The sequence below is a fragment of the Leuciscus leuciscus genome (genome assembly GCF_965113295.1).
Source record: "Leuciscus leuciscus genome assembly, chromosome: 17".
Taxonomy (NCBI): domain Eukaryota; kingdom Metazoa; phylum Chordata; class Actinopteri; order Cypriniformes; family Leuciscidae; genus Leuciscus; species Leuciscus leuciscus.
The window spans coordinates 8,250,303-8,269,567 of record NC_138741.1 but is presented as its reverse complement, the minus strand read 5'-3'; the positions used below and the strand labels follow the sequence as shown (position 1 = coordinate 8,269,567).

The 19,265-nt window shown below is 35.3% G+C and overlaps 1 protein-coding gene across 3 annotated transcripts; it reads right to left on the bottom strand.

Moving 5' to 3' along the window:
* Positions 1–2,087: 2,087 nt before the first annotated feature.
* Positions 2,088–19,016, bottom strand: aspg (asparaginase homolog). Of its 3 annotated transcripts, XM_082143250.1 has the most exons (19): positions 18,981–19,016; positions 18,505–18,652; positions 16,103–16,232; positions 14,645–14,756; positions 13,284–13,409; positions 12,631–12,714; positions 12,070–12,196; positions 11,431–11,543; positions 11,125–11,310; positions 10,938–11,051; positions 9,922–10,041; positions 8,629–8,724; positions 8,237–8,400; positions 7,741–7,827; positions 7,242–7,341; positions 6,427–6,498; positions 5,693–5,716; positions 3,777–3,803; positions 2,088–3,366 (listed from the first exon to the last, which is right to left on the bottom strand). In XM_082143250.1, exons 1-19 carry the CDS (start codon positions 18,999–19,001, stop codon positions 3,328–3,330), a joined length of 1,890 nt encoding a protein of 629 aa, XP_081999376.1. In that variant the 5' UTR covers positions 19,002–19,016; the 3' UTR covers positions 2,088–3,327. The 3 variants fall into 3 exon arrangements, with proteins under 3 accessions (XP_081999376.1, XP_081999374.1, XP_081999375.1); XM_082143248.1 differs by lacking the exon at positions 18,981–19,016 and having other exon boundaries at positions 18,505–18,795; XM_082143249.1 differs by lacking the exons at positions 3,777–3,803; positions 5,693–5,716; positions 18,981–19,016 and having other exon boundaries at positions 18,505–18,793.
* Positions 19,017–19,265: the final 249 nt, after the last annotated feature.

The following is a 19,265-nucleotide window of genomic DNA, read 5'->3' as shown; positions in this document are numbered from 1 at the left end:
CATGTCATTCACAAAATAAATCATGTTTGATTATTAGTCATTTGATCACTTTAGTCAGTCATCTGATGTGGAAACTCCCCAAAACAGTAATCCTTTTTATAATATAAAGTAGTAACAATTTACAATTCATTAACATTAGGTAACGCATTATAAATTAGCCTAACATTTTTTTACAACAGATTGACTTCTTCAATTTGAAAAACTAATGCAGGGGGCCTATATAAAATCTTCACATCTATGTTTATAAAATGTTCACATATATTCTGTTCCTGGAAGACGATCTCCTTAAGTGTCCTGAATGATGTTTGATGGGGAGTGTTGCTCAACGAGTCTCTACAAAAGTGTTAGTTCACCGATATGAAATTTCTGTCATAATTTACTCACTCTCATGTCATTCCAAACCCGCAAGACTTCCATTCATCTTCGAAACACAGATTAAGTGATACAAAATATTAGCGATTTCTGTACCTCCATACTATAGACAGCTACACGACTACCACTTTGACGCTTCAAAAAGTTTGCGAAGAGATTGTAAAGCTAATCCATATGAAATGAGCGGTTTAGTCAAAATTCTCTGAAGAAACTCACTCACTTTATATGTTGAACAGATTTAATTTAGTCTTGTATTCACATAAACATTCATCAGCAAACATAAACAGACGCTCAAACACGAGAATGAACCTCATTGGTTCTCGCACGTCAAGCAAACATAACCCTTTACCACAACTGATATGAGTTGATGAATGCTTAGCCTATATGTGAATAAAATCCTACATTCAGAAATATACATCAGAAAATGTTGGACTAAACTGCTCAATTCATATGGATTAGTTTTACGACCTCTTGTGTGGTAGTTTTGTAGCTGTCAAAGGAGGGACAGAAATCTCAGATTTCATCAAAAAGATCTTCATTTGTGTTCTATAGATGAGCGAAAGTCTTAATGGGTTTGGAACAACATGAGAGGAAGTAATCAATGAATTTTCATCTGTGAGTGAAGTGAACTATCCCTTGGGTAAAATACTTGTCCGCTGACAAGTGACAAGGAACTACAAATGAGCATACAGTAACTTTAACTACACAAGAGTAAACACGCAAGAGTTGGTTGTTAGTCGCCAGCAGCACAGTAGCTCCAGACAAACAATGACACTCCAAACTGCCCTGTTACTATATAGCTAACATTACAACAAAAGCATGTCTTGGTTCTGTGAAACACAGCAAAACCATGAAATGTTACTCACCGATGGAGCAGAATCAACACCACGACCTCAGTCAGCGTCCGCTTTCAGGCCTTCCCGCTTTGGTCTCTCCAGCACTGGAAAGCTTTCCTAATAGTAGCGCGGGTCCTAAAACCATGATCAAAACCCTTCTTTTTTCAGTGATATACCTCTGACCTTTTCTCTTTTGTAATGTCTCTCAGCCATCTCTCTTTCAACACTCTTTCTTCAAAATCAAATCTCCCTCTTGCTCACTCTCTCTCCCCCATTTTGAGTGGACACGCCCCCTACTACTGATTGGCTACAAGTGTGTTGTGGCGCTCGGTCTGATCCACCTTCAACAACATCTTACTGCACCATCATTTGTTTTCATTGTACCACTTATATAATATAATATACAGTAAAAATCACTGCTATTATTTAATATAATATACGTATTATTACTTGTATGTTTTCTACTTTAATATATTTTAATTTTATTCCTGTGATGGTCTTCGGTGTCACTTGATCCTTCAGAAATCGTTTTAATCATTTAAAAGTGAATTGTATGCTATAGTTAATTTTCAGGTTTGTTGTATATATTGGGAAACTTTCTAGGCCATGTGGAAAACTTTTAAAGGTAGAGTAGGCAATTTCGGAGTGGCTAGCAGTTGGAAAAGGCTACTTAATATCTCTGTTTAACTTGCTCGTTTTAATCAAAGATCTGAGTTTGTAAGACCACACTGCCCAACAATGACAGCTGCAAGCTGTTCGACCCATCCGAACCAGAATAGAAAAGGTTTGTTGAACACTGTTGGCATTTTCTCTTTGCACATGAAAATTTCATTTCACAATTTGGCAACAAAACATATTTATTACTGTTTCTGATCATAATGACACAACAAAAAGAACAAGAAAAGTACAGGTAGGCATGTTCATTTGCATGTTTTAAATAGCATAACCATACATGGTTTTGTATTTTTATTGCAACAACAATTTAAAAATGGATCAATAAAACAGATTGAATTGGAACTTTCACTGAGGTGAACTAAAATTCAACAATGCCTCTAATGAATACAAAACACAGATTTACTGAAGAAAAAAACTAAAGAACAGGACGGTTCACTACATTTTGGTATACAAACATTATTTTCATTGTCGTCACTCACAGGGCAATTGGTTATTTTAGTTTTAACAGACAACTAAACATTTCTGAAACATCAGACATCCTTTCTCTTCACTGAGATTAAAATTGTATTTGCTATTAAAAGTACATTCATATAAAGATGACAGCACTGATGAGATACTGAATCTGACATATGTGAACACATGAAGAACACTGGATGAAGACATAACAGCCATTAGTCCTGACAGCCTCAAATATCTAAATTCATTTGAAATCTAAAGAATAAATATATAATATTCCAATGATTGCATATTGTTTGACATCAGGAGTTACAGTACCCAGTAGGAGTTATGTGTGCTTGCACATAAACAGTATTTATGATTGTTTTACTGTCAACGTCACATACATTCATATCTGATTGCTTACTGATTTAGAGGGACAGATCTAAAACATTATGGCTTGTGCTCTTTATGTTTTAAAAAGGTCATATGATGCTTTTAAATGTTTTCCTTTAGTATGTAATGTATCTGTTTGTGCATGTATACGATCTGCAAAGTTACAAAGCGCAAAGTTAGAAGATGAGGCTTCGGTGAATCGAAGCGTTATCGTCATGTCGCAGAGATGCCGTGTGTTTTACTTTCAGAGGTTAATCAGTACAACCCAAACGTTTGCTTGTGCATAGCACATTTTACAGAGGACAGCTTCCTGAACTTGGGAGAGTACAGCGCTGCCTATACACAACGCTTTGAAGAAATGAGCGCGTTTCAGACAGACTGGGAATAAAGGAGCTGCAATAATGTGAAAAATAATGTGTTTTTTTGAATATTAAAGCATGTTAACCTATTCTATTACACCCAATAATTAAAATAATAAACTTTTAAAATAGCATCACACGACCCCTTTAAGAGTATAATTGTCTAAGTGAGGAAAATCTACTGTTCGTCTGCTAAAAATAAGAAACTGGATGGATGATAAGGGCAGAAAGTGACAGGTAGCAGGACGGCCTCCTCAAGATCTTGGACAAGCAGTAAACTCAAACTCGCCATTCTAGAGAACAGACAGAAAGAGAATAATGTAAGCATTACATGATATCTGCACTTCAGCTGCAACAAGTTATGCAATGTTCAATATGCAAAATGTAGATTGCAGTCACAATGTTTATTATTATTATATGGAATGATCTGGATGCACATTTTAATGAGTTTATCCAGTTTTTTAAAGAAATATTCATGCCGTTTTCAACATTATCTTCTGTTTTGTCTAGACCAATGTATCTATCTTTGAAATTTCAATATATCATTATGGCAGCTAATTCATAATCATTCACAATTTATGAACATATAAAATGGTCAAACCAAAAATTGTCCAATCACAGCAAAGCACAGCATTAAGTATGACTGCACCTGAACAGATACACATTAAGTGTGCTGAATAATATACAGCTCAACACAATTTACCTCCTCCTCATCCCCCTCAAATACTGGCTGCAAGAAAAAGATGAGGGATTTTTTGTTAACTTAAAGCTATAGATTTTTGGTAACTTCAATTACACACCAAACATGCCACAAAGACTGAACATTTCATGAGCACATTCCCTTAAGTGTCTATCACAAAGGTGGATGTTTTACAAACAAGACAGGACCATTCACTCATTGTGTATCTGAAGGAAACGTCAAGATGCCCATCAAGCTATTAATTACTGTAAGCCTGAACCTGTATCGTTTTACCATGGGAGATCAACTCACAGCCCTACCATTGAGACATGCACTTCCGCATCACTCTGAAGCATGCACTTTAAAAACAAAACAAAAACCTATATATATACACACACACACACACACACACACACACACACACACACACACACACACACACACACACACACACACACACACACACACACACACACACACACACACACACACATATATATATATATATATATATATATACCGTTCAAAAGTTTGGGGTCAGTAAGATTTTTAATGTTTTTAAAAGAAGTATCTTCTGCTCACCAAGGCTGCATTTATTTGATTAAAAATACAAACAAAAACAGTAATATTGTGAAATATTATTCCAATTTAAAACAGCTGTTTTCTATGTGAATATACAGTAAAGTGTAATTTATTCCTGGGATCAAAGCTGAATTTTCAGCATCATTACTCCAGTCTTCAGTGTCCTTCAGAAATCATTCTAATATGATGATTTGATGCTCAAGAAACATTTATGATTATTATCAATGTTGAAAACAGTTATTTACATTTTTATTTCATGATGCTATGATGAATAGAAAGGTCAAAAGAACAGCATTTATCTGAAATCTAAAGCTTTTGTAACATTAAACACTACCGTTCAAAAGTTTGGGGTCAGTAAGAATTTTTCTTTTATTTTTGGGGGAAATAAATAAAATAAATCAATACTTTTATTCATCAAGGATGAGTTAAACGGATCAAAAGTTACAGTAAAGACATTTATAATGTTAGAAAATATTCTATTTTAAATAAATGCTGTTCTTTTGAACTTTCTATTCATCAAATAATAATAAAAAAAAGTGTACACAACTGTTTTCAACATTGATAATAATAATGAATGTTTCTTGAGCATCAAATCATCATATTAGAATGATTTCTGAAGGATCATGTGACACTGAAGACTGGAGTAATGATGCTGAAAATTCAGCTTTGATCACAGGAATAAATTACAGTTTAAAATATATTCAAATACATTTTATATTTATGCATTTGGCAGACGCTTTTATCCAAAGCGACTTACATTGCATTCAAGGTACACATTTTACATTTTGTCAGTTCTTGCTTTCCCTGGGAATCGAACCCATGACCTTGGCGTTGCTAGCGCCAACACTCTACTGTTTGAGCTACAGAAAATAGAAAACAGTCATTTTAAATTGTCATAATATTTCACAATATTACTGTTTTTTTTTATTGTTTTTTATCAAATAAATGCAGCCTTGGTGAGAAGAAGATACTTCTTTTAAAAACATTAAAAATCTTACTGACCCCAAACTTTTGAATGGTAGTGTATATATATAAATACACACACATACACTGTGTGTGTACAATACATACATATAGATTTTGGTAACACTTTATTTTAAGGTGATGTAGTTACACATTACAACATGTACTTACTATAAATTATGCATAATTACTAACCCTAAACCAAACCCTTACCCTAACCATAACTCTATAGTAGTACATGTACGTAGTTCATTAATATTACTCAGTACTTATTTAAGTACAGTGTAACTACGTCACCTTAAAATAAAGTGAAACCTAGATTTTTTTATCCCATGAAATGATGAAAAATGTGTTTTCATTTTACTCTTGAGTAAAATTACTTAAACTGTTTTTACCTCATTACCCTCATCTGTCTGATGCTGGAAAGTGAAGAGCATCAGTAAAAAGATGTTTTATGTAAAGAATACTTGCTAATATTTAACTTCATCTCTTCAATCTGTGAAAACAAGGTATGTATATACTACATATTTCAGGTAACAAAATTATTTTGGGGAGTTGGCATGCATAACCTGCTTTAGTAATGTACATAATACTAATACATAATATATAAATACATTTAAATGTCAAAAAGCACATTTCCTAATACGCATGCAGCTTTTAATGGAATACATGCACTTCTAAAAATGTATGTCATACCACAGAATCATTCAAAATAAAACAAGGAAAAAAATTCAAATTTGGGTTTCATATGGTTTTGAAAAATTTGAAAAACGTTTCATTTTAATACTCTAAAACATGGCATGTGGTGAAACCATTAAGTAAAAGGTAATAACATATTCTTATCGCTGTAAGTGTATACATCTATATCATTATTTCAAGTTTTTAAAAGGTTTTCTTTAACAAAGGTTAAGTATTTTTTATGTAATGTAAAGATTGTAAAATATTTTATGTAATATATGTTTAAAAAAAATATTATTCATGAATTTAAAAGTATCATCAAGTCTTTGAGGAGTTGCAAGTTGTCCTAAGACAAGAATGTGTATTGTTCAAAATGCATGTATAACTTTGATGAAAGGTTTTGATCCACTTCAAATGTTGACTACTGAATATATTACTTTTTGTTCCCTACCTGAGTTTGGTACTGAGCCAACAGGTACTGTTGTAAGAACTTAATAGCCTCCTCACATCCAGTGGCTCTTGCCTACATGTGAGAGAAGCCCATTAATAAAAGTTTACAGCAGGGGTGTCCAATCCTGCTCCTGGAGGGCCACTGTCCTGCAAAGTTTAGCTCCAACCCCAATTAAACACACCCGAACCAGCGAATCAAAGGGCTGTGTCCGAAATCGCCCACTATAACCTTACATAGGGCAGTGTTTGAGGGGACAGCCATTTGTAGTGGTGTCCGAACCCATAGTGGACATTACTGAGTGCACTAATTCAATACCATAATGCACCACAATAACGAGTGCACAACTGATGCACACTTAATGGCCAGAGAATACCACACTGTGAGGGTCATGCTAAATTAATTCCCGTGCGTCTCCCTTCGGGCGCACTCAGTGTCTGAATTTGCTCACTCGTTTTCATTCACTCCTTCAAGTAGACTATATTAGTGGAATAATGTAGGGAATAGTGAATGAGGGTAAAACACAGCTAATGTCTCACTAGGTATTCTAGAAACTTCCAAGCAGGGGTTTTGAGGCAAGTAGGAGCTAAACTCTAGACAGTGGCCCTCTAGGACTGACTTTGGACACCCCTGATTTACAGGAAGCATCTTTAAAATAAATTACCATATTTGTCATTGCTTTGACAATGCAGAAGTCATTTTTTAGCCAATGCAACAAATAATGTCTTATATCTCCATTCATACAGTTATAAGAATAAAATGTCACTGAAGGCATCAAACGTTTGGTTATAATTGTGTATTCTCCATCATTAACTCACCACTTCAATGGGTGTCTGTCCATCATAACTGGTCATGGTCAGATCAACCCCAGCTAACTGCCAAGTCTCCAATCCTTCCAAGTCGCCACTCGCCGCAAGACTGTAAAACACACATTAGAATAGCTAAATGGGCAATCATCAACCTTATCACAGGAAGTTCATAAACTGAAGACAAACAGTTCTGGCATGTGCTCAATACACTGACCTGTACTGTATATTAATTCTAAATAAAAAAATAAAAAACAGATGCTCATATTTGTGACCGCACATTCATTGAACTATAATGTGCCATATAAAAATCCACCCTAAGCTTAACTATACTACTTAACGGATAAATTGTAATTAAATAAATCCGTACAACAACAAAAAAGTACTACTGCTACTACTAATAAAAATAAAACTGACACTTGTGTCATTTATCAAATTGCTGTGTCCACAAGTTTATAAAAGCAATAAGAGAAGGATGGATGGAGAGGAAATGCGTGTATGTAAATGAGACCTGCACAACTCCGTTCCAGCATCAACCATTTCATCCCGGGAAAAATGAGCTCCAGTCTTCCTCAGCAGCTTCACAACATCCTTATGCCTACAGACATTTAAAAAAAATGACATTTACAGTCACATGTGTTTAACTGACTTCACCTTACAAGTCACCTTTTGTGTTTTACGGAAGAAAGAAGGTCATTGTCCCAAATCAGAGGCCGCTGACGTCACCGCTGACGTGGCCTTTGAAATGTGCATCCTTCGAAGAATGCAGTCTCTGAATTTGAACACAATTGTTTTGGAATGAGGGTAAGTAAATGCTATGCTAACTATGAATGATTATATGGCGAGTTGCATCATAACTCATTTACAGGTCGGAACCACCAGTTTAAAACCAGTGGGCTAGTTCGCCTTAAAGACTGTATAAATTACAAATAGTTAAGTCAAAACTTATGGCAATTAGTTTTTGTTGCCCCAAAAAATATTTGTACACTTAAATCAGTCCTTCGTACCTGAAGCGAACAGCATTGCGAAGTGGTGTATCGCCAAAGCGATCTCTGGCATAGACTGTAGCCCCTTTACTCAGCAGATACTCCACCACTTTCAGATGCCCCTCACACGCAGCGATGTGGAGAGGAGTGCGCCCATCATAGTCTGCCATGCTCAAGTCAGAGCCCTATATAGAAACATATGAGTCATCACCCGCATCTTATTTTGCTACACTGGATTTAATACGGCCTTGTTTGCATGCATACATTAAGTATATTCAAATACAAAAAAGTTGCAGGCATGCATTAGCGCAAACTGTACAACGTTTAGAATATGCTGCGTTTACTTGATTCCACTTTTTACAGTTAGTGTTTGCCTTTGTAAATGGGTGTCCAAACATGTATCAATATTTTACCATTTCCCTTATGGCCTCTAAAGCTTCAATGTCTCCGATCTTAGCAGCAACGCACACCAGAGTGGGAGTTAGTGCATCTCGTATGGCTTCGAGCTCCTGTGGAAATCAGTAATATTAGAGTTGATCAAAATTGTTCATCACAGCCTCTTCTGCTTCTTTACATGGTTGTATGTTTTGTAATCATCATAGTTTATACTAAAATACAGTGCACCAAACTGGCAAGACTGTTTAGTGAAATCACTTCCAAGTAGGGGTGTTGTAAGTACACTTCCAAGTAGGGGTACTAAAAGTAATAGGGGCTTTTGCACCGGGTAGTTATAGGAACTCAGTTTTAGGAACTAGCCACCCGAGAACTAAATGTTCCCCTAGGGCCAGTTTCCTGGTTACATTCACACCACCAGTGGGAACTCTGAAGTGATTTAAGCCGACAGCTGTCATTTAAGACCGGCATTCAATAACTGGAGGATGGAGGATGCAGTGGACATAGCTATGCTTTTGTTGTGTGTGTGATACCGGATATGGAATGTAGATGTATAAGTTATGCGCTTGAAAGAGCAAAAAGGAGAGCTAAGAGACGAAAACTCCTACGACAACATGCTGTGCTCCATACATCGAGAACACAACACCACAGGTAAATGACATTAACATTAGCTTTCTGTATGTTAGTCCAGGCTAAGTATACAGTATGTAAACTGCATTTAAACAGCTGTTTAAAAAAAAAAGGTGAGTCCTGGTGTTTCGTATGGCATATGTTCTGCCAATCAACGTACTGTACACTTAAGTGACTGGGAGTTCCTTATGTTCTGGGTTAGAACTTACTCTGAAGGAGGAGCTAATTTAGTTCCCCCAAAAATTATTCCCAGTTCTTGGGATATGAAGATGGCAAAAAGCCGGTACTTCCACCAAAAGTTATAACTATGAAAACTTTCAAACGGTGCGAAAGCTCGTTATGTATGAAACACATCAGTTCCATTACAAAATGATTCAGTGTTTTTGAAAGTAGCATAGAGTGAATGACCCATTTATAAAGACAGGTCGCTGCATCCGAAATCAAATACTTCCCTACTACATATAGTATGTTAAAAACAGTAAGCCAACAGAGTAGTATATCCAAACACATAGTATTCGGAAAACAAAGGCGACCCGAAACACTCAGCTAAATATCATCTAGTTACTGTTATAAGCAAAATTCCCAGAAAAATTGGGATTTTCTTTTTTTGGTTATAGTTGTCAATAATCACACACCCCAGAGCAAAACAAAGTTAGAAAGAGAGAAAGTGCAGGTTACATTACCTCTTTACAGCTAATGCTGAGGGACTTGGCGATGACCTGAATAAAGCGGCTGTCACTGAGAGAAAGCTTTGCTCCGCCCAGGTCAGCTATCATCTCTCCACGCAGATTACGACTCAGCATCTTATGAACAAATAACACGCTTAACTAAAGTGATTTAAAACAAGTAATAATTATTATCTTATTATTATTATTTACAATAAAACTACTTTACTGCTTATTGTTATTTGGAAAAAGTCAAATTCAAATCAAATGAATGTGGTAAAACTAACATGCACAAGAAAGAAAGAAAGAAAGAAAGAAAGAAAGAAAGAAAGAAAGAAAGAAAGAAAGAAAGAAAGAAAGAAAGAAAGAAAGAAAGAAAGAAAGAAAGAAAGAAAGAAAAGAAAGGAGGTTGTAAAAGGTCACGTGGTTTGACATTAAATAATTCATGTAATAAAATAAAAAAACTTATTAGCTTTGAAAAATAAATTTTTCAATTTTTTTATTTTTAATACTATTTACTAAATGGTTACACCACATGCAATTTCTTCAACTTTTCTTGAAAATGGTATTTAAGTAAAAAATGATATGAAACAAACATTAAAGGAGTATATGGAGAAGAACTTAGCATTTGTATTTTAAATTTGATTTTCACTAATACACTACTGTTCAAAAAATTTGGGGTCGGTAAAATTTGTTCGGTAAAAATAAAAGAAGTCTCCTTGAATGAAAGAAGCTCACCAAATTGATTAAAAAAAATACTTTAAAATGGTAACATTGTGAAATATTATTATATTTAAAAAAGTAAATTGTAAAATAACTGTTTTCAATTTTGATATATATTAAAATGTAATTTATTTCTGTGATGCTAAGCTGATTTTGGGCTCCAGTCTTCAGTGTATCAATGTTGAAAACAGTTGTGCTCCTTAATATAATGTGGAAACAGTGATATTAGATTTATCACTGACCCCAGACTTCAGAATGTTATTGACCCAAATGTGGTTTAAATGTATTTTTTAAGAGACATTTTTCCATACCTTCTTCTTCTCTTCTGTACTGAGGTTTTGTTTTGCCAGCACATAGGAGAGTTTTGAAAGAGCAGCTTCTGGGGTCATATCACACCCAGCGACCAAACCGGCATCACTCAGAGCCTGAGAGGGAATATTAAATTACACACTCCTGGAATACACACACATAAGGCCTTTCATAAGCAAACTCCCATACCTGGCCAGTGGCGTATGAGGTAGTGACCGATCCCCGGAGACACTGGGTGCAGTTGATCATGACGACTCCTCTCTCGGTCGCTTTACGGATCTCATCCAGCAGGTCTGCACGGTTATCAGGGGCGTTCCCGCTGCCGTAGGTCTCCAACACGATCCCGTCCATAGGAGGCTGCAAGAAGGCCCGGACCTGATGAGAGAATGGATCTCATTTAAACATCTGAAACTTACAAAAGTTCAGCCACAAATTAAACTTCTGTTACTAAAAAAAAATGGTCAAATAAAGGCAGACATTACCACACGGCCTTACTGTATCAGCAGTGATTCCTGGGAAGAGTCGCAGGAGACCCACATTGCGGTTCAATTGTGTGCTGACAGTGAATTTGGTGGTTGTATTGGCTCGCCACACAGTGTCCCAGTTAACTAAAGAGTAAGAAATAAAGCATAATACATCTGAATAAAAGAAATTACACTACAGCATCACTAATAAGGTTTATATAAAATTTCAAGCAGTGTCCTGCAATGTTTCCTGTCCTATGTCCTGTTATGGTTTTTTAAAGTGAACAGCAAATGATTAAAAAAGCTTTTTTTATTATTATTACTCAAACTAAAACCATCAACAAAAAACGTTTTTGTTACTAAAAATAAAAAATGCCAACGCAACATTTCTCATTTCAATTTAGTTTACCTCGATGTCCTAAAAACTAAAACTAATATTGAAATAAAACATTATTAAAAAGTACAGACATTTAAAAAAAGCAAAAACTAATAAAAAAAAAAGACAAAAACACACAACAAAAGAAGTAAAAAGTTAACTAAAATGTAAAAGAAAATCGAACTGATATACATATATATATACTGATTATGAAATTTTGTGTGCATTTTCCATTTTTAAATAGACCCATATGGGATTAAGGCTGTGCATAAATGTTGGCAGAACTGGAATCACTTTTGATGTCGACTTCAGCATTGGCTAATGGCGGCAGGTTTGGTGAGGTAAATGCGTTAAAGCTTCCAGCGTCCACTTTGGTGACACGATTTCCCCTGTACAGCTTATGATGAAAATACAGGCAAACCTGTGAAGAAAGACACAAAGGGCTTTTTTCTGGTCCTTTACTCAATTTAAACTTCTTTATAATATTTTTTTATAACAATAATAATTATTATAAAATTATTACAATAATATTATTCTTATTACTTTATGACAAAGAATCTTTAATGTGCTTCATTGGCATGGCAGAAACACAATGTACTGCAAAACATAATCATCTCAAAGGACACTTAAAACCACATTTAATCAAGTATTTGTTCCTGTATTTTATTAAAAACCATCTTCCATATTTAAAATAAAATTATTTAAAAGCTAAATAGTTTTAAATGCTAAAACTAATTTATAATGAAATTGTCAACTATTTTATAACTGCAGTCTAAACATCTTCCAAAACATGAGTTTTTAAAATGCATTTGTAATGGCTACAAACAAGTCACTCACAGAAATTACAAAACTCACCTCAGGGATGACAAACTGTCCTGCTATCAACAGCGCCCCCAAGAGGTTGTCCCGCCCGTCATTCCTCATCTCATAGATCGGCACCTGCAACATATAAGATGGTTGTGAAGCTAATAGTGACGTTAACATGATGCTTTTTTGATGACCACTAGTTAAATGGATGTAGCTTTAAAAAAGAGGTCCTTGAAAAAGGTCTGCAAAGTTACAAAGCACAAAGTTACTCCAAAAGTGAGTTATTCTCTATTTCAGTGCGCACTGATTCTGAACTCCCTGAAACGCCTCGATTGTAGTCTTAAGTTGTCGTTCCGAGAACAGACCCGTCACAATATCCCTCATTTGAATAATTCCCGCCCAAGGCATACTCAAAATAAAGGGCCTTGGTTGAGTTGCGTTGTTAGTGTGTTGAAACTCACGGTAATGGTAAGGGGCGTGACATTTCCGAAACACACTCAAAGCAGATCAAAATCTTCGCTTCGCAACCTTATTGTGGCTTCATCTATAGCTATCGAGAGACATGCTAACACTTTTATGTAGCTGTCATTCCCGTTCTGCCAAAAAAAAAAAGGTTCCAAACGAGACAGGTGTGAAAAAGCTCTTAAAATGCTCAATTTGTGCAACACAAAGGTGAGTTAATGATCCATTTAACATGTTACCTGTGAGCCAGTGAGGATGACAGGCTTTCCCAGATTCTCACACATGAAGGATAAGGCAGAGGCGGTGTAAGCCATGGTGTCTGTGCCGTGCAGGATGACAAAACCATCGTATTGCTCATAGTGTTTCTGTGAATACGAGAAAAAAAACGTTTTAACATACCAACTAAACATTTTTTGACCTGTTCACTGATCTACCTTCAAGAAATTCGAAGATTACCTACAATTACAAATTGTTGTAAAAAAAAATTTAATAAAAAAAATACCAGAATCAAATAATTTATCAAGTCAAGTCAAGTCAAGTTTATTTGTATAGCGCTTTTCACAATACAGATTGTATCAAAGCAGCTTCACAGTATTCAATTCAAATAATACAACAAAGTTTGTTTCAAGAGGAATTTATTGATTGATAAAATTAAATTAAATATCCCCAAAATATCCCCAACTGAGCAAGCCAAAGGCAACAGTGGCAAGGAACCGAAAAACTCCATCAAGTGACCTAATGGTGTCCTAAAACTCCATCAGGTGACCTAATGGAGAAAAAAAACCTTGGGAGAACCCAGGCTCAGTCAGGGGCCAGTTCTCCTCTGGCATTTATGAGCTAGAGGCCGGATTGTAGTTTGAACTGTAGGATTATATGAATGCCTGGCTGAAGAGATGAGACTTTAATCTAGTTTTAAACTGGGAGAGCGAGTCTGAGCAACGAACAGTATCAGGAAGACTATTCCAGAGTTTTGGAGCCAAATGTGAAAATGCTCTCCCTCCTTTGGTGGTTCTGGATATCCTAGGTATGACCAAACGCCTTGAATTTAGTGATCTTAAAGAGCGCGATGGATTATAGGGCGATAGAAGATCCGTTAAATAGACTGGAGCTAAGCCGTTTAGGGCTTTATAAGTCAGTAGCAATACCTTGTAATTAATACGGCGCTTTATAGGTAACCAATGCAGTGATGATAAAATCGGTGTTATATGATCATATTTTCTTGATCTTGTAAGAACTCTAGCGGCGGCATTTTGGACTAACTGTAGCTTGTTTATTGAGGATGCAGGACAACCAGCTAATAAAGCATTACAGTAATCCAGTCTCGAGGTCATGAATGCATGAACTAACTTTTCTGCATCAGAAACTGATAGCATATTACGTAGCTTAGCAATGTTTCTAAGGTGGAAAAAGGCTGTTTTTGTAACATATTTATCAGATCAGTTCTGTTCACAAATCAGTATTTTCAGTCATGTATATCTCAGTACTCGACAGTGTGACCATTTCAGTCACTTTCGCAACCCAGCGAAATATTTTTTTTTTTATGTAAGCAAAAAGCCCTGCAACTCAAAGTCAAACATAAAGATGGTTATAAAGGAAGCACCTCGATGTCTTTTCCAATAGTGACCCAGTCATCTGTGGTCATATTACAGGAGTCGAGGAGGGGAGAGTATTCTAAAACTGTATATACAATCCTCTTATTCTGTTTCGACAGTCTGGGGTGGAAAAAAAGAGAGAACATGTTTAAAAAACAGCAAAATTTAAAAGTTTATATATATATATATTTTAATTTTTTTTTAAACACAATGGATGAGTAAATGTTGAGAGGCAGCAGACTTCAGACTTTGCTCATCGCTCTGGGAAGGTCTCCAACAAAAGGTTTACATGCTTCGAAGTTCAAAAGACACATTCATTTTCTCATAATATACATTGCAGAATAACCTGTTTTCTCAGTGTCTAATCAGCTGGATCAATGATCCAGTCTTTCTAAACCCCTCCTTTCCGAGAGCCTACTCTGCTCTGATTGGTCAGATAGCCCAGTCTGTTATGATTGGTTGACCGCTAACAGCGTGTGTCAGAAACAAAATGCATATTACCATATTTGCATTTCAGCTCTAGATCTTCCTCAGCACTTGATACACAGATACACAAACAGATGGTGTCGATTTTACTGCATAAATTCGAGCACGAGTCCTCATCCTTTGGAAGTGCATGCACAGAAAACAGCGACAACACGAATCAAACTCTTCCATGCCTCAGCTATAACTAGAGTGTTTGAGGACGGGTCAAAGTAAATGTTGTTCACGGGCAGCCAATGAAGATCATAGGCTGCCATTATACAAATGTGTTACAAGCCTAGGTTTCTATCAGGAAGTGAAACAGGAATTGCTCACGCCTCATTTTGGCAGTTCAGAATCAATTCTATCTTTTAGGATTAGGAATTCTTTGATCTTTAACTTTGCAGAACTTTAACATTCACAAACAGCTGTATTACACACTGCATGAAAGGCAATATTCGAAAAAGCATAATAGGGGAAGATTGGCAAATTGCTATATATAACTATATTACAACTATATTATAATTGCTATACTACAATTTTTTAGACTGTGTCATTTAGTCACATTATCAGGCCTTAAACGACGCCACAGTAAATTACACGGGATACACAGAAACACAGTTCAACCTACCATCAATCATCTGCCATTTTCAATAGCTTGAAAAATTATTGTACAGGCATAATTGTACAGCCTCCATGGGCCACAAGACAATTTCAATAATTTATTTATTTTAAAAGAGATTTATATTATTTAGATTTATATTATAAAAGAGTATATATATGATACACACACACACATATATATATATATGAGGGGAAGTAAATAATGACAGATTTTTCATTTTTGGGAGAACTGTTCCATTAAAACTGTAATTAAAGTAGAAACCAACAATTCAAACCTGTATTTTGTATACAAATAGATGAATGTAGTTAGTGTCTGGATCTATAAATAGGATAACACCTCCAAATTTCTAACTTGATGGCACATCTGTGTGGGAACTTACCGCAGCACCAGCGTGTTCTCCGGAGGCTTGTAGTAGTCATACAGTCTGGTATGCTGTGCGTACTGCTCATCGTGCAGAACAGGGAGTTTGCGTAGAGTTTCAACAAGAGTATTAGGTTCCGGAGACAGAACTGCAAATATAGAAGAAAAGCCTGTAAAAAGTTATGAATAAATGCAACAAATTCATATGTTTTTCATGGATTTTCATGTTTGCATCCCTCGGGTTCTTTTGACCAGAATTCAGCATCAGCAATGAAGCCAAAATAACCATCTTGAATATTTTAAACCGCATATACTATGCTAATATTGTATCATTTTACACATTTTGAACCACATTCCCTTTTACAGATTAGAATAAAAAAAATATTGTATCTAGTATAACTAATTTTATATTACTTATGATAGAAGTTCAATGAAAAAACGGTTTACATATGAAATAATTATGTGTAGACCTGTCATGATTATTGATTAATCATACGATAGTGGTTATTCAGTCAAATCGGTCTAATAATTAATAAACACAATAATTGTGCAGTTTAAATTTCAATCACATTTTGCCAAAGAATATAAAAAACTGTTCACAAAGCACATACAGATAATATTATATCATATTATGATATTTAGGCCAATTTAATTCTATTTTTTATTAGCATATATTATATACGATTCAAAGTAAAAATAAAAATAAATAAAAAAGTATTGGGCTAACACTGTAAGTGACATGTCAAAACAGAAATAAATCATTGATCAAAATTATTTGTATGACAATTAATCGTCGACACAAAATTAATGATCGTGAAAGGCCTAACTACGTGGTACAAGTTAAATGTACGCCGAAACACTAAAAACCGGATAAAAAAAATAGGAAATTTTTTCAAAATTGCATCGCCGTAATGGCAGGAGTCTACAGAAAAAAAGCAGCGGACAGTTTCCCATATGACTAGTGTTGTTCATGTGTTCAACAAGCCAAACCAGCTGTTGTATGGAACTGTAGAGTCTTGGAACAAAATGTGTCCAGGTTTCCATTGGGGAAGAAAATTTCAAACAGAACCTCTGTCCACATGAAGGTTGATTTTCACAGAGCCTGTTTATGGCAGAATGAAAGATAAAAACCAATTTAGGGTGGAAAAAGTCAGTGTTTATTGTATTTCTGTTATGTACTCTCTGTCCTTGAACTCTGATAAATAGAGCTGAATGTTTTTGTTGACCTTGCAAATCCTTTAAAAGATGCTATCCTTTTTTATCAGTGTTCGTTTTAGATAAGATGGCCAGTGTCAGAAAAGACAAATATCTGTTTACAGAAGGCAAATATTTAACCATATTCATAGAATTTGCTAATTAAGTCATAAAACAAGATCAGCATCCTCTTCAAGCACTCTTAAAGCACTCTTCCCATTCCCATTTATTACTTTACATAATTAAGTCACCATGTGCGCATTATTCAGACTTTCAGCTGTGAAATCCATTCCTGCTTTTAATATACATCCATTGATATGCATCCTGTTTTTAATATAGATCCACTGATATGGATCCTGCTTTTAATATAGATCCACTGAAGATGCAGCAATTGGTTTATTTAAAACTTCAAACAAACATTTTCCATTTTAAACTTAAAACAAAAATGTTCCCATTGGCTGGACAAGTCATGCTTGAAATTCATGAAATTATATTAAATGATAATCATTAAAATTAGACTGAAAATGGCAAATTAAAGATGAAGTTACCAAGTCATCCACCAAATAAATGCATAACAGGTTAATGACAATTCATGTTTTAGCACTCAATGTGAAGTTATTCGCATGTCTAATTGTACTGTTATTTTAGTTTTGACTTGAAGCAAATAATCTAACAGACTGTCCCAAAGAAACCTTATGTAAACATAAAAAACATTTGTGCGTAATCAAGTGGCATTTATTGTAAGATATACCATTTTTCACAAAATTATTCTGAATTATTATAATTCAGTAATTATATATAATTAGTATATTGAATTATTCAGTTATAATACATTTTATTTTTAAAAAAAATAGCCTACATCATGGTAGCTACAGGTTAGTTAGGCATTCATGATCAGAAAATTGGAATTATAGGCTATCTATAACGGCAGAGCATCATTTATTTACAGATGCCACTTGGTTTGATATTAATATTATTGATATCAATAACAGCATTAATGCATCCTGGTCCATCCTAAAGATAATTATTACTTCCTAGACCCATGCATTAATATTTACACCAACATTTAAATGTATATAATGTATATATGTATATAACATCTGCAAATAATGTGCCATAATAAAATAATGTATATAACATCTGCAAATAACGTGTCATAATAAAATAATCCTGCCACAAGTGCGGAATATATGCAGGTGTGTGAGCGCTGATGTTGATAGTGTTTACCGTTATTATGATACGTCATGCCAATGGTTCCGCCGGTGTTTATGACCAGGACCCTCGCCTCGACATTCGGGCTGTGATCAGGAGACTCCGAGCTGCTGGAGAACCTCCTGCTCTGACCCGTGGCGCTCCGGCTGACAGATTTCTGCGACTGAAACACATCAGACTGACTTAACCTGCTGCGAGAAAGAGCTCGACCTAACGAGGTCATGCTTGTTGAAGACCGTGCAGAGGTAGTGTGTTTGCATTCAGCCATATCGGACACACTAATGTCTATCCCAAAACCGAACGACACGGTTTCTTAAAGAGACAGCGCATCGATTTTGAACACTGATACACATGCTGATACACAAATGACCGTACACAATTACAAATGAACGTATCAGTATCAGAACAATTATTTGAAATAATAATAATAAAAAAATAATGATAACAATAAATAATGAGACGTGAGATGTTTTCTCAAACCTTAGACTTACCAAGCAATGAGAAGAACCCATGTCATTTTAGTTGAAGTTCATTCATGAATTGCCATGTTTATTCATGTAGCCTTGACCACTGTGGTAAAAAAATCCCCTATGCGCCGGGTGTTGGTTGATGCCTAAGTGTATCTACTCTGACTGCATAAGATGCCTATGAATTATAGTTACCTGACCGCCTCTCGACCTTTCTGAACACTATCACTTTGTGATTAAGATCTCTAGTGTTATATTAACCTGCTGCACAGAATTACAGACTCCAGGCAATGCATGCTTTAATCACGG